Here is a 14206-nt window from a genome sequence, read left to right on the forward strand (position 1 = left end):
GCCCTCGCTGCCGAAATACACAGGTCACGGGGGTAAGGTTCGCTAGTATAGCACTGGTGCCTGGTGGGTACCCACAGCCACGGCTGCACCTCCTCTTCCTCAGATTGCACCTTCCCAGGCAGCAGGAGACCATAAAAGGGGCACTGGGCTCCAGGAAGCAAGGAGGGGAGGCACCCGGAGTTCTGAGGATCGCCTGGTATGCCTGACCCTGCAATAACTGGGTTACTGGCACAGGGCTTACCTGAAGGTTTGCCACAACCTCCTGCATCTTGGGCCGGCTGATATCCAAGAAACTCTCAATCAAGTCTCCATCAATGAAGCCGGTAGCCGGTTCTGTCTTTCGCTCAGTATGAAAGGATCTCCAAGTGAACAGCGAGTTAAGGAATGTGCAGCTATTTAGAAATACCCTTACTCTAGCCATCCTCACCTCTGCTCAAGACCATCAGAAGCACTCAGGATGAGAAAAGGAACATCTCATTGCTTTTTGGACAGTTTTAGGACTGAAAGACACGTAAAATTATTATCTGCTCCAATGGTTCTCAACGGGGTGATTTTTAAAATAATGTTTAAAAAAATACAGATGAGATTTTGGTGTAGAGCCTGGAGGTGCGTGGATAGTCACAGGTGCTCCAGGTGAAGAGACTAAATGCACACACTTGGGAAGAACCACTCTTCCAAGTCTGGCCTCAGTCTTCACACAAAGATACACTGAGGCTCAGTGAGGCCAGAGGCATGCCAAACCGCGCCTCTGCTTAGCAAAACCACATCAGCCCCTCTCCTCCCTCCTGGCCACAGCTAGGCCATGCTGCCTTGTAACAGCATGACCAGTGGGACAGACTCCCGACCGCAGAGCCCCTCCCACCTCCTGCCTGGGGAGGGCCCTTTAAATCTCCCATAAAAAACCAACTTACAATACTATTTGACTCCTGGGTGTCCCTGGAGGGCGGGGGTGGGAGGTACAGGCCGATCCCTGGGCTTCTAGAGTATTCTGCTTCATTACTGTTTCTAGCTTCTGCTAGCCTCTCTAGCGAGGCTCCTCAGACACTACTGTCCCCCCCAAAAATCGCTGAAGTAATGTTCCTATGTTGTCATCTAAACCAGTTGTCCCCAACCTTTTTTGGGCCATGGACCGGTTTAATGTCAGAAAATATTTTCACAGACCGGCCTTTAGGGTGGGACGGATAAATGTATCACGTGACTGAGACAAGCATCAAGAGTGAGTCTTAGGCCCTGGCTGGTTGGCTCAGCGGTAGAGCGTCGGCCTGGCGTGTAGAAGTCCCGGGTTCGATTCCCGGCCAGGGCACACAGGAGAGATGCCCATCTGCTTCCCCACCCCTCCCCCTCTCCTTCCTCTCTGTCTCTCTCTTCCCCTCCTGCAGCCAAGACTCCATTGGAGCAAAGATGGCCCGGGCACTGGGAATGGCTCCTTGGCCTCTGCCCCAGGCGCTAGAATGGCTCTGGTCGTGACAGAGCAACGCCCTGGATGGGCAGAGCATCACCCCCTGGTGGGCGTGCCGGGTGGATCCCGGTGGGGCGCATGCGGGAGTCTCTCTGACTGCCTCCCCATTTCCAGCTTCAGAAAAATACCAAAAAAAAAAAAAAAAAAATACAAAAAGAGTGAGTCTTAGACAGATGTAACAGAGGGAATCTGGTCATTTTTTAAAAATAAAACATCGTTCAGACTTAAATATAAATAAAACGGAAATAACGTAAGTTATTTATTCTTTCTCTGCGGACCAGTGCCAAATGGCCCACGGACCGGTACCGGTCCGCGGCCCAGGGGTTGGGGAGGGACCACTGATCTAAACTGACTAATATGCAATGCCAGGAAGGCCAGAGGCAGACACATTTCAAAACAATGTACATTTCCAAGATGAATCAGTTAAAGCTGAGTCTAAGTAGGTGGAAAATCATACTATTCTCTCCATTATCATGTCTGCACATTTTTCCATAACTTAGAGAAAAAGGAGAAAGTCTGTTCCCACAGGAACTTGGTGAAGAGGTTTCTTAGCCAGCAGCTGCCAGCAGCAGCGTGGGCTCCCACAGCCCTCTGCCCGTGCCAGGACGTGCCGCCCGCAGGGGGACACCTCTGGGAAGGATATAAGGAGTGCTCGATCTTGCCCACACTTTTGATGACTTTATTGAGTCGATTCTGCATGTCCAAGAGGAGGTTGTACCAGCTCTCCGACAGCGAGGTCACCAGCCCTGAAGAGCAGAGGGAGCAGCGGGCTGCACAGAGCTCTGGAGTCCAAGTCCAGCGAGCCCTTCCCACCAGGGCAGCCCAGGAAAGCAGCAGGGGCGGGGCCCAAGTGCTGCGGCCCCTCTGCAAACGCCCGCTCCATGCTCTTCCCTCAGAGCGAGGCGGGGGCTCACGGAGGAGGCGGTGTGGGTGTGTGTCTGGCTGGGGTGACCCTTACCAATCATGCCATTGACTGTGCCGAAGAGCACTGAGCCCTGCGTGGGGGTGGAAGTCTCGCCCAGATTCTGCATAACCAGAGAGCCGTGGCAGAAGACGTTGACGAACTCTCCCAGGTGGAAGAGACCAACCTCCTGAAGGTGCTGCCGCTCCTCATCAGTGGTGGCAGCACTGAAAGGCAGTGTGACGAATTCACTACCCGAACCCCCTGCCCCGACAGGGACCACGTGCAGTGCCCCAGGTGCCGGCTGCCCTGGCGATCCCACACAGCGCACAGCAGAGGCACTGGTCTGATTCTCTCAGGAAGAAACGAACCTCTGTGAAGAGGAGCACTGAGCCGAGAGAGGACCCAGTGTCCTCACCCACCACAGACCCAGGGTGGGGGGGCTCCAGCCGCTCCCCACCATTTCCACAGCTGCTCACTCACCTATCTTTCTGACACACAAACAGGTTAAAGGCATTTTCAGCCCCCAGGAAATTGTCATCATCTAAGATTTCCACAGCACTCATCCAGTTGGGGTTAAAGTCCCGAGCAATCTTAAAAACAAACAAGGTGCACATGAGAAAATACAATCAGCAGTGAGCACAGACCCCAGCCTGGGGCCTGTCCCCTCTCAGCCAGAACCCAGGGCCTGCCCGCAGGAGGCCCAGCCTCTGGCCAAGCAGCCCACCCAGAAATAGAGCCTGCTCAGAGCTCAGGATGCTGGGCTGTAAATACTGAGCCAATGCGGGGTGGATGCTCCAGGGATACCGCTCTGTCCCCGCTGGGCGTGCCTGCCCCAGCCCACCACAGAAACCCCGGCAGGCCACGGCCGGAGTGAGAACCGCCCCCCGACTACCTCCTCGAAGTTGCCCTCCATGGGCTTGTAGGCGAGCAGCAGCACGGAGCGCATGAGGTCCCCCACCAGGATGAAGTCGCCCTTGGTCTTCAGGTAGAGCGCCATGATGTTGTTGTAGTGGTTGCACTCAGTGCGCAGCTCCTTCTCGGTCGTCCACTCATACAGCCGCACCTGCGAAGGCCGTGGCGTCTCTCACCCTGAGGGGCCCGGACCCCCTCAGCGACTGCCTTGCCCTGTCCTCAACCTCCTTCCACAGCACCAGTTAACAAGGGCACGTGGCTGTGAAACGGTCTGATGAGGTAGCTGCATGAACACTTTAGTATTTGCATTTATGAACTACGCACGAAAACAGAGTGAGCACAGCAAACTAAGCAGTATTCCCTCACAGAAAACAGTGAGTGTCAAGACAAACACTGAGTCCACAGTAACACAAGTCCTACTATGGATACGACACAAGATGGCTTCTTGTGACAGACCTGCAAAAGAGCTCTAGAAAGAGAAGATCCATCTCCAATTTCTTGATCGGGAAGGAACAAGGTTGCCTCCCAAAAAACCGCCTGTTCCAGAGCACTCTCAAACTTGTTCACTGCTGGAACCTTTGATGTGAGCCCAGTGAGGGGAGAAAATGAGCAGCAGTCCAACAGAAACACTGTCACAGAACAAGGGACTCTAAAGCCCTGGAGTTCGTGGCTACCCTTCCGCCCACTTCTCCACCTTCTCCACGGCGATGTTTCTTCAGTTCAGATCTCCAAAAAAGAATAAAGATGCTTCACAATTGGCAGAAAAATGAACAGTTCTTTCGCAAAACGCAGCCTGAGGAAGAACCACTCGACTCCCTAGAGGAGCCTGCCCTGGCAGACCCTTCAAGGCCCCGTGGCCCCACCATGGCCTCTACACTAAAGAAACTCCGGGGCACAGTATATTAAGCCATGATTCCTGGAGGTGTGTCCAAAGAACCCTAGCTCCACAGGTGTGCCCTCCAAGAGTCATTCGTCATTACCATGGCCACCACACCTCCACCGGCAGGGTCAAGGGGGCCCAGCCTTACTGGGCCTCCACACCTCCAACAGTGGAGTGAAGACAGGGCAAGCTCTCACACTCCTGGCAACACACCCACCGCTCGCTCTCCACACTGTCAGCCTCCTTACTTGTAACAGACAGAGTCAAGACCAAGGTCAGACACCACCAAGCACCCAAGACTCCCACTCGTAACCCATGGGTTCCAGGCCTCATCTGTCCAATATGGTCACCAGTAGCCACACTTGGCTACAAAACACCTGAACTGTGGCTGGCCCAAACTGTGGTGTGCTGGAAGTACAAAACACACACTGGGTTCTGAAGTCGTAGTACGAAAAAAAGTAAAATATCTCACTACTAACTTTTACAGTGATTACACGTAAAATAACATTTTAGATCTACTGAGTTAAATAAAATGCATTACTAAAATTAATTTCACCTGCTTCTTTTTACTTCTATTCCGGTGGCTATTAGTTTAAAATTACACGTGTGGCTTCTATGACATTTCTATGAGACGGCAATGGAGTAAACAGCTCCTAATCTGACCTCCCATCCGACCCCTCCCATCTTTATCATTACCCACTAGAACAGTGTTTCTCAACAGCCGAGCCACAGACCAGTCTGCAGACGGTCCGCCAGCAATTCCCCGCTGGTCTGATGTCATACGAAGATTATAGACACAATGATCTTAGTCAAATTCGCTTATGCTCAGGGTGATTTCTGCCTTAGCAGTCCCCAAAACAATTCTATTTTCATGGGTCCCCAAGTGTAAAAAGGTTGAAAATCATTGCTCTAGAACACACTGTCACTAGTCACGGCCGACCTGTTCTCTGGCTGGCCCCTTGTTACTCTAACTGAAATGTATATCTTTTCTTAGGGCCCTGTGGCCCTCTCACCCTTAGCCATTTTCCCTCCCTGTCCCTTGTACTGGGTCTGAAGGACGGCCTTGGCAGCACGTCCTCACCTGCCCTTCTGGACTTCTGTCCCACCTCTCCCCTCAGGGTGTCAGTTCTGTCCTCTGGACTTCTGTCCCACCTCTCCCCTCAGGGAGTCAGTTCTGTCCTCTGGACTTCTGTCCCACCTCTCCCCTCAGGGAGTCAGTTCTGTCCTCTGGACTTCTGTCCCACCTCTCCCCTCAGGGAGTCAGTTCTGAAGCTCATACCAGTAGCCCACTCCCACGGCCACTCCCTGACACAGTCACCTCCACCCACTTCATTACTTGCTCCCACACAACATCCCTGTAATTCTCAGGGACATAAGGAAGATCCTTCCAATACTGACCTCTAACCTTGTCCAATACCCCCTTCCCCATATACCATGTAAATGGTTGCCCTCAGAGCCTGTCATTAAAAATAAGCCCAGAACCCGTGCTGTCTCCCCTTTCCCAGATCCCCAGAGGCCATCACTGCCATGCTACCCCTACAGATGCTCAACTCCTGGGCCCCCCCTGGAACACACTCACCAACAAAACCTGACTGATGGAGTTCGACTCCTCAACTACTGCTGAGGGAAAGCAGCCAGCCAGGATGACTGGTCCAGTTCTCAGTCGTGCATTTTCCTCGTCCACTACTCTTCGGGTGCAGAGACAACGAGCTCACACCTCCTCCCCTCTCAGCCTCTAACACCCCCTTCTTCATCGCTCCTCGTGGCTCCGCACACAAGATGGGCTCTCCCACAGGAGCCCAGCGCCTCCACCCCGAGGCCCACGCTGTGCCGGGCTCCACACCGCCCCGCCCTCTCACCCACTCAAAAACACGGCACCAGTAATTCTTCTCTCACGGACCATTCCCACCAGGAGAGAGACGTGCAGCAGCGTTTTCTAACCTGAAAAATTAAGTCTCTTGTCCTGATGTTCCCTGTACTTACCTTATTCCTCTCTTTAGTATCCAACTCCTCAAAAAGGGTTTTAATATTAGCTGTCCTCTCCCTCGTCCCAGCTGAACCCTCTTCAATGTTTTCTTCCTTCCCCACTATTCAACCAAAAGAGCTCTGGTGCAGGGTCACCACCAACTTTTCTGTTGCCAGTGGCCAATGCTACCCCTTCTGTGATCTGACCGACTGGCAGCACGCCGTTTACCGGCTCCCTCCTGACTGCAGGGGTCTCATCCGGACCTTTGGCTTGAATGCTGTTATCTCCAGCCTACCTCTTGCCTGGAGCCAATGCCTCCCTCAGCCCACTACCTACCTAACATCTTCACTACAGTGACTACTGAAACTTAGCACGTCCAAAACCAACCCTCTGGTGTCGCCACTGTGACGTTAGACGTTAGACGTATATATTTGATCTTTGCACCAGTTCCCGAGACTTTCTAAGTGATAAGAGTGATAGAAACACCTCACACAGAGCTCCCAAATCCCTTGGAATTTCCTGGGTGTTAAGAGTCTTTTGTTCTAATAAGGTCACTCTTGGTGACTCCTGCATAGTTCCAGGTTGGGGTGGTCACCAAAAAGACCAAAGCTGCGATTGGAAGCTTGCAATTTTCAGCCCCACCCAAACAAGAGGTTGGAAACTGAGTTAATAACCCAGCATGCCTACATGGTGAGGTCTCTATAAAAATCTCTAAACTACAGGGTTCAAAGAGCTCTCAGGTTGGTAAACACATGCACGTACTAGGAGGGTGGCACACCCCAATACCATGAGGACAGGAGTCCTGCACTCAGGATCCTTCTGGAACAGGACCATAGCTCTTATCCATCTCAATCCCCACAAGCACTTAAGATCTGATCCTCATGGGGGTTACATAACCAAGTCTGACATTTTGTGCAATCTGAGCCTCCCAGATTCCCAGCTCCATCCTCCATCCCCACTACTTCGTTATCCTTCAATTAGACACACACAGCCCCAGGAAACACACAGAAGACATGCTCAGCGGTTAATGGTGTACAACCTAACATATGACAGGTACCAGGGGGTATGGGCCTCACCGTGCTATTGATGCTGGCTAACAGCTTCCCGTTAAATTCCACCATAGAGTACACAGCCCCCTTCACTTCCTTTTCAGCCACGGTCTGTAGTTTTCCTGGAGAGGATAAAAGACACTCTTTAAGTCTCCTTTATGAGCTCATACTTTAACCAAAAGAAACCTCTCACTGGTGCTCTGGCTCTCACTCCTACCTCAAAACCACTCACCTGAAAGCAGGAAATACAGTCAGTGTACACTGAGGTTAACTACCACTGGAAGTATGAGCCCCAAGGTAACGTGCAGTAATTCTAGACACTGTCCAAGATCTGCCCACCCTCAAACTCCAGGTCTGTCTAAGATGGAGACCAATTCCATCTCAGCCATCTGATCCAAGATTTCTGGACTGAAATCCAGTCTTTAGGACCATACTGGGGGAGATGAGCAGAGATATAGAAATAAACACAAAAGTTTTGAAACTGGAAAGAAGTCCTAAATGGCTGAGCAACCAAGTGGAAAACAAATCCAGGAATCATCACTCTTACTCTAGCCACTCGATTCTCTTAGCCGTCATTCACCTCTCCCCAGTTTCCTGCCTTTCAACGAGTAGAAAAGGAACAGGGGCCATAGATTGTACATGCCTCTGCTCTCTCAATAGCTTGAGAGAACAGAATGTCTCACGTCACAGCAGTAACATGGGTTCTATTGCTGCTTAACTGAAGCTCTGAAACCTAAAATAGTCTGACTTTCTCAGAATTTCAGATCTCTCAAAAGCTGGAGACTGCGCCCACTTACCATCTGAATACTGAAACACCACAATACGACCCTGCTTGGGCTCCGCCTCTTCCGGGTACACCATGGCTGTGCCCACGATGAAGTACGTGTTGGGATCTTTGCCCAGTTTGCAGGAGACCAGGCTGAGGGCATACTCGTTCTGCAGAAACTGGTGGGCATGAAGCACTAGAAGCAGAGTGGAGAGGACGACTGGCTGATGACCCCCGGGCACATGTAACTGGCACTTGAGACAGCTCGCTCCACACAAAGCACAGGTGCTGACTGTGCACCCGCCTCCCGCTGCTCCTGTCCCTGCAGACACTCCCTCACCACCCATTCTGACCTGAGACCCCCTGCTTCCCACTGCTCCTGTCCCCGCAGACGCTCCCTCACTGCCCATTCTGACCTGAGGAGATCCCACCCTTCCCTTCTTCTCTGCTAACGATGCTCTATCTCACTGTCTACCAAACCATGTAATACATCAGAACCCAGAAGAGCCCAGTCCAGGGAGAGCACAGGTACAGAATGACAGAGAGCTCAGCCGCACCTTCGAAGGTGTGCTGGTCAATGATAAGGAGGTTGTGCACCTCCACCTCTTCTCCGAAGGAGGTCTCATGAGGGGCGGTGCTGCTGGAGAACAGCTTGCTGGAGCTGACGCTGCTCGACAGGGCCTGGGAACAGAAGGCACACGCATCACCCTCGCGAAAGCGGACTGGCGCTGGAAAGAGCCGGGCGGTGAACAGACAGGACCGGGGATGGAGACTGAGTCTGAATGAGAAAAACTCTGAAAGCTGGCGGCTCGAGTGCAGCCTGAAGAGCCGAGGTTTTCAGAGGATACAAGAATAAGAATAAGGATCTAAATCCGTGTGGAATTGACACAGCACTGTAACAAAAACCTAAGGGTCATTAAACATCATTAAAACATTGACTCCACGTCAATCATGCAAAGCTAGGGAGGAAGTACCTAAGAAAGTGACAGACTCCACCTCTCTCAATGTAACAGCAGGAAGCACTTCAAATAAAAAGAAAACTAGAAAGACCTCCTACTCTGATTAGAGAAGTCCCATCACAGATGTCTGGGAGCAAAAAGGCAGAGAACACATGGAGTAAATAAGGGCATCAGCCAACATCCCACTGTGTGCAACTCTAGACTGCCCCATTCCTATCATTTGCAGATGAGAAAATTGAAGTTAAACTTGCCCAAGGTCACACAGCTAGCAATAAACCTTGAAGCCAGTTCTGTAAGACTCTGAAGCCCATGCTCTGAACTATTACACTACGCTGTCCCCAATTATGCACACCCTACCAAGTACCCAAACTGGTGAAAGAAAAGGAATTCTTCATCCTGCAAAGCCACAAGCAGCAAAATCATTGTCATGTGCAGCCCAAAGTTAGCCCACCAATGAGCGGGCCAAATCCAGCTCCTGCCTGATTTCATAAGGAAGTTTTATTGGAACCCAGCTGTGTCCACCTGGTATTCATGGCTGCTCTCCTAATGGCAGAGTTGAGTAGGTGACGGAGACCACTTGGTCTGCAAAGCCAAAAATATTTACTACCTGACCCTTTACAAACAAGTTTGCCCCTGCGCTAATGCCATCTTTCTTTGTCCACTGCCCTCACCTGAGTGCTGGCACTGGGCCTCAGAGCAGTTGTGCCCCCACTCGTGTCCTGGACTTCAATACGGCTGGAGAGGACCCCAAAACACTGGGACACTTCCTGATAGCAGATCTTCCTGCAGGAGAAGTACAGAACAACACTGCCTCTCAGAAGTCTGGAGTCTCTCCACCAACCCCCAGATCCCCACCCCACGCAGCTCCCCGACCCGCCTGACCTGGGGGACTCGTAGAGGGGAACCGTGCGAATGTGCAGCTTCTGGATCTCATCGATGGTGCCAATGGTGAGGGTGCTGTTGTTGGCCAGTGCCAGGCTGGAAAGAAGGGTCTGGGTTTAGAGTGAGTAGACCCAAAGAAGGAAACAATTCCAGGAGCTAACTCCATAAGGGGAACAAAAGGAAGGCAGAATTACACCAGCTTACTCCAGGGAGCAGTCCCAACTTTGACCTTTAGGCTAAAAACCCTCTGAGGAGACTTCAAAATTCAGAGGCCTGGTCTAACCCTTAGATTTTATTTCATTGGTCTGGGTAGGTCTAGGCTAAGATTCAACAACTTTCAATTCAATGCTAATGTGCAGCATTTGAACCTGAAACAGATTTTCAATCACAATTTTCAAATTATCTAGAATCAGTGGGAGGGCTTTTCAGTCCGATTGCTCCTGCCCAGAACCTAACATTTCTAGCGAGTTCCCAGGCAGTGCTGGGACTGCTGAACTGGCCACCCTCTGAGAACTCCTGCTCTAGGGGGATACATAACGACCTCAAAATCAGGAGTTTTGGTCATTTGAATCACCTGCAAGGTTTTCTGAAAATACAGATTCTAGGGCCCAACCTCAGATCTGCTGAATCACAATCTGAAAAAGATGCAAAAAAAAATCTGTACTTTAAAAACCGTTTGCTGGGTATTTCTGTGGGAAGCCATAGAGAACCTCTGCTCTTCCCTTCCCGTCTCAGCTTTTTGCTGACTGTGACATTGGGAAAAGGCTGGAAGGAAGGAAACTGAGGAAAATATCACGATGCCCCCAATCCACGGTTCCTGCTGAGAAAGAGAAAGAGGCTCACCTGTCAGGATAGCCATCTGAGTTGAGGGGACACATGTAGTTCACCTCCTTGAGGTTGACATTGGAGAAGACCAGTTTGTGGTTGCTGCTGTAGATGACAGTGGGCCGGTCAGAGCAAGCAAACACGTTGGTGGTAGAAAGAGAACGGAAGGTCCTCAACACTGTGGGCTGGGTGCCCAGAGTCACCTTCTTACGGTCACTCAACAGGCCTACAGAAAGAACAGCATCAGAAGAAAGAAAGAAAGAAATCAGGACAAACAGCTGGATTGTGAAGTTCAAAAGAAGCACCTTCAGGCCAAAACCTCTGCTATTCCAATCCTCCTCATTTTTCAAAGAGCCCCTCACTCGAAAAGTGCTATTCTCACCTGTCTCAATGTTGAGCCCAAAGTAGAAAAGTGCCCCATCTCCCAAGGCACAAAGGAGGTAGTGGCTACTCTCAAACGTGGTCATCAGGATGGAACGAGGAATGATCTCTGTGGAAAAGGGGTACACTAAGTTCTTGTTCCACATACTGACTCTGACCCCAGCCCAAGTCCTCAGAAGAGCCATACCTCCACCCAGCATCTCTTTGTGCAGTAGCGCAAAAGACGGCAGCTTCAAGATCCGGGCTGAGATGTCTGTCCAGAGGCCAATGGCACAAAGAGGGGACAGCCCATTGCTGTCCCCTAAGGGGGTAATGTCCAAGCAGGCCACTTCGTGTTCCATCTCTGTGTGGCTTAACAAAGAGGAATATAGGACAGGAAGTAAGCCAAGGATGAAAGAAGTCCCAGAGACAGGGGAGGGGAAAAGTGCAGATAAGCACACACCTGATCTGTCGAAGCTCCTGAGGGTGGATCTGCAGGTAGTAGAGGGCCCTTCCCACAGCTACTACTACCTGGCTGCTGTTGCAGGAGGCCACGCTGATGTTCTTGCCTTGAGGCTCCTTCCATTCACTAACTAGAGCTTTGGGTTCCTGAGAGACCAACCTCACGGATGCAGAAGTGATCTTAAGAAAGAAAAGCAATATCTCTGGGCACCTGCAAGGATCTATAGAGGAGTGGGAAAGTGTAATGGCTGCCCTAGGAGAGTCCTAAGAATAAGCCACATAAGTCTTCTTCTGCCATATAATATACTTTTCCAAAATCCTGCATTAATTAATTACAATGTTATCTTTATGTAAGACAATAAAGATTTAGAGTTGGAAAGAACTAGCACTTTTAGAATAATCTTGTTATTTTCATTTTGTAGATACCTATAAAATTCAGAACTTACCATGAACATAATGCTGATATAGTACATTCCAATGGTCAATACTCTTACCATCTTGTGGGCAACCCATCAGTCAAGACCAAAGTCTTAATGACACATTTTGACCCTTTTCAAAAACGAACATACAGGCCCTGGCCGGTTGGCTCAGTGGTAGAGCGTTGGCCTGGCGTGCAGGAGTCCCGGATTCGATTCCCGGCCAGGGCACACAGGAGAAGCGCCCACCTGCTTCTCCACCCCTCCCCCTCTCCTTCCTCTCTGTCTCTCTCTTCCCCTCCCGCAGCCAAGGCTTCATTGGAACAAAGTTGGCCCGGGTGCTGAGGATGGCTCTGTGGCCTCTGCCTCAGGCACTAGAATGGCTCTGGTTGCAACAGAGCAACGCCCCAAATTGGCAGAGCATCGCCCCTTGGTGGGTGTGCCGGGTGGATCCCGGTCGGATGCATGCGGGAGTCTGTCTGACTGCCTCCCCGTTTCTGGCTTGGGAAAAATATAACAACAAAAAAACGAACACTCAGCATTCATAGGCATAAAAATGGAAAGAAGAGAAGACTTCTAAGCCAGACAGACCTGAAGCTTACTACATATTAATTTCATGACCTTGGGTAAGGGAATAAATTCTCAAGCTCAGTCATCTACAAGATAACTGGAATGCCCATCTTAGCTGAGTGAGAAGGAAGTATTATGCTCCTGGCATACAGCAGGCACTTAAAAGTTATTATCATTTGTCTCTATTGCTCCTGTCAATACAGCCATAAACAGTAGAAATGTGTTTACAGTAGCTAGCAAAAGTGCATTCTTTAAGAAAGTAATACTAATGCCTAACCTGTGGTGGCACAGTGGATAAAGCATCAACCTGGAATGCCAAGGTCACTGGTTCGAAACCCAGTCAAGGCACATACAACAAGCAAGAAGCAAGCAATGAATAATGAAAGTGAAGCAACTATGAGTTGATACTTTTCACTCTCATCATGCCCCCCATCTGTAAAATCAATAAATAAAATCTTTAAAAAAAGAAAAAATTCCATGATCCTCTGTACTGCACTCTATGTCAAATTCAAGGACGTGAGGCCTGCCCTCTTCTCAGCTCTTACCTGGATAAGTTGTTGATGAGCCACATTGCCACAGAAAAAAGTCTGCTGATCATCCACAAAACCCATCAGTTCGGTTTCTTCCACCTCCTCTCCATTTAACATGAGAACTCTGCAGCAGAAGAAGGCCTAGGTCAGCCAGACCAGCTTCCCCCCATGCAACCTTCACATGAACACCTGGATCTGGCACCAGACTCATCTTACCTTGTCTGGCCCACAAAAGAGAGGACCAAAGTGTCATCGGTCTCCCGGTTAGGATCAGACCTCAGTGGCCATAGGCCTGGAACAAAGATCAAGGATTAAGACACAGCACAGACCAACACATCTAAGGAAGGGCCAGCCTGACCCCAGAGGAAGAGCAGGGAATCTGAGTCAGTCCTGAGTTGGAATACACACTGTGTTGCCTCCTGGCATTAAGACTCTGACAAAAACCTGACCAGGCAGTGGCGCAGTGGATAGAGCATCGGACTGGGATGCCGAGGACCCAGGTTCAAGACCCGAGGTCACCAGCTTGAGTGTGGGCTCATCTGGCTTGAGCAAAAAGCTCACCAGCTTGGACCCAAAGTCGCTGGCTCGAGCAAGGGGTCACTCAGTCTGCTGAAGGTCCGTGGTCAAGGCACATATGAGAAAGCAATCAATGAACTAAGGTGTCACAATGAAAAACTGATGATTGATGCTTCTCATCTCTCCCCGTTTCTGTCTCTGTCTGTCCCTGTCTACCTCTCACTTTGATTCTGTCCCTGTAAAAACAAAAACAAAAACAAAAAAAGACTCTGACAAAGTCAGATACTCTAAAAACTGTCTTCGGCCTATTATTTTAGTCTTTCATTTGATTTCAGGTAATACATTTCCATGACTCAAAGTAAATTTTATTTTTTAAATGCATTAAGACAGAAGTCTTATCCTGTACCTCTGCTTCTAACCTGTCAAATAGTCATCAAGAATAGTTTCTAGTTTATTCTACTAATTTATTTTTTATTTTAATTGTATTTATTGGGGTAACATTGTTTAGTAATGCAATTTTTAAAAAATTTTCCCACTGACTTGAGGAAGGAGAGGAGGAGAGGGGAAGAGAGGGAGAGAGGGAGAGAGGGAGAGAGGGAAAGGGGAGGGGGAGAGGGGGAGGAGGAGGGAGAGGGAAGCATTATTTCTTTGTTCCACTTAGTTGTTCCATTTGGTTGTGCACTCACTGGTTGCTTCTCGTATGTGCCCTGACCCAGGATAGAACCTGCAACCTAGGCGCACCAGGACGAC

General features: G+C 50.1%; 1 protein-coding gene across 1 annotated transcript in view; it reads right to left on the minus strand.

Moving 5' to 3' along the window:
• Nucleotides 1-14206, minus strand: part of DDB1 (damage specific DNA binding protein 1) — a 28833-nt gene that overhangs the window by 1064 nt on the left and 13563 nt on the right. The window contains exons 11-26 of the mRNA XM_066251647.1: nucleotides 13157-13232; nucleotides 12956-13064; nucleotides 11426-11604; nucleotides 11171-11334; nucleotides 10985-11092; nucleotides 10621-10828; nucleotides 9778-9873; nucleotides 9567-9678; nucleotides 8494-8617; nucleotides 7968-8132; nucleotides 7198-7292; nucleotides 3256-3426; nucleotides 2844-2953; nucleotides 2418-2587; nucleotides 2103-2205; nucleotides 242-365 (exon numbers count right to left, since the gene is read on the minus strand). Coding sequence (XP_066107744.1) covers nucleotides 242-365; nucleotides 2103-2205; nucleotides 2418-2587; nucleotides 2844-2953; nucleotides 3256-3426; nucleotides 7198-7292; nucleotides 7968-8132; nucleotides 8494-8617; nucleotides 9567-9678; nucleotides 9778-9873; nucleotides 10621-10828; nucleotides 10985-11092; nucleotides 11171-11334; nucleotides 11426-11604; nucleotides 12956-13064; nucleotides 13157-13232 — 2114 coding nt within the window. The remainder of the gene's footprint in view (nucleotides 1-241; nucleotides 366-2102; nucleotides 2206-2417; nucleotides 2588-2843; nucleotides 2954-3255; nucleotides 3427-7197; nucleotides 7293-7967; nucleotides 8133-8493; nucleotides 8618-9566; nucleotides 9679-9777; nucleotides 9874-10620; nucleotides 10829-10984; nucleotides 11093-11170; nucleotides 11335-11425; nucleotides 11605-12955; nucleotides 13065-13156; nucleotides 13233-14206) is intronic.

Source organism: Saccopteryx bilineata, chromosome 1 (genome assembly GCF_036850765.1).
Source record: "Saccopteryx bilineata isolate mSacBil1 chromosome 1, mSacBil1_pri_phased_curated, whole genome shotgun sequence".
Lineage (NCBI taxonomy): Eukaryota > Metazoa > Chordata > Mammalia > Chiroptera > Emballonuridae > Saccopteryx > Saccopteryx bilineata.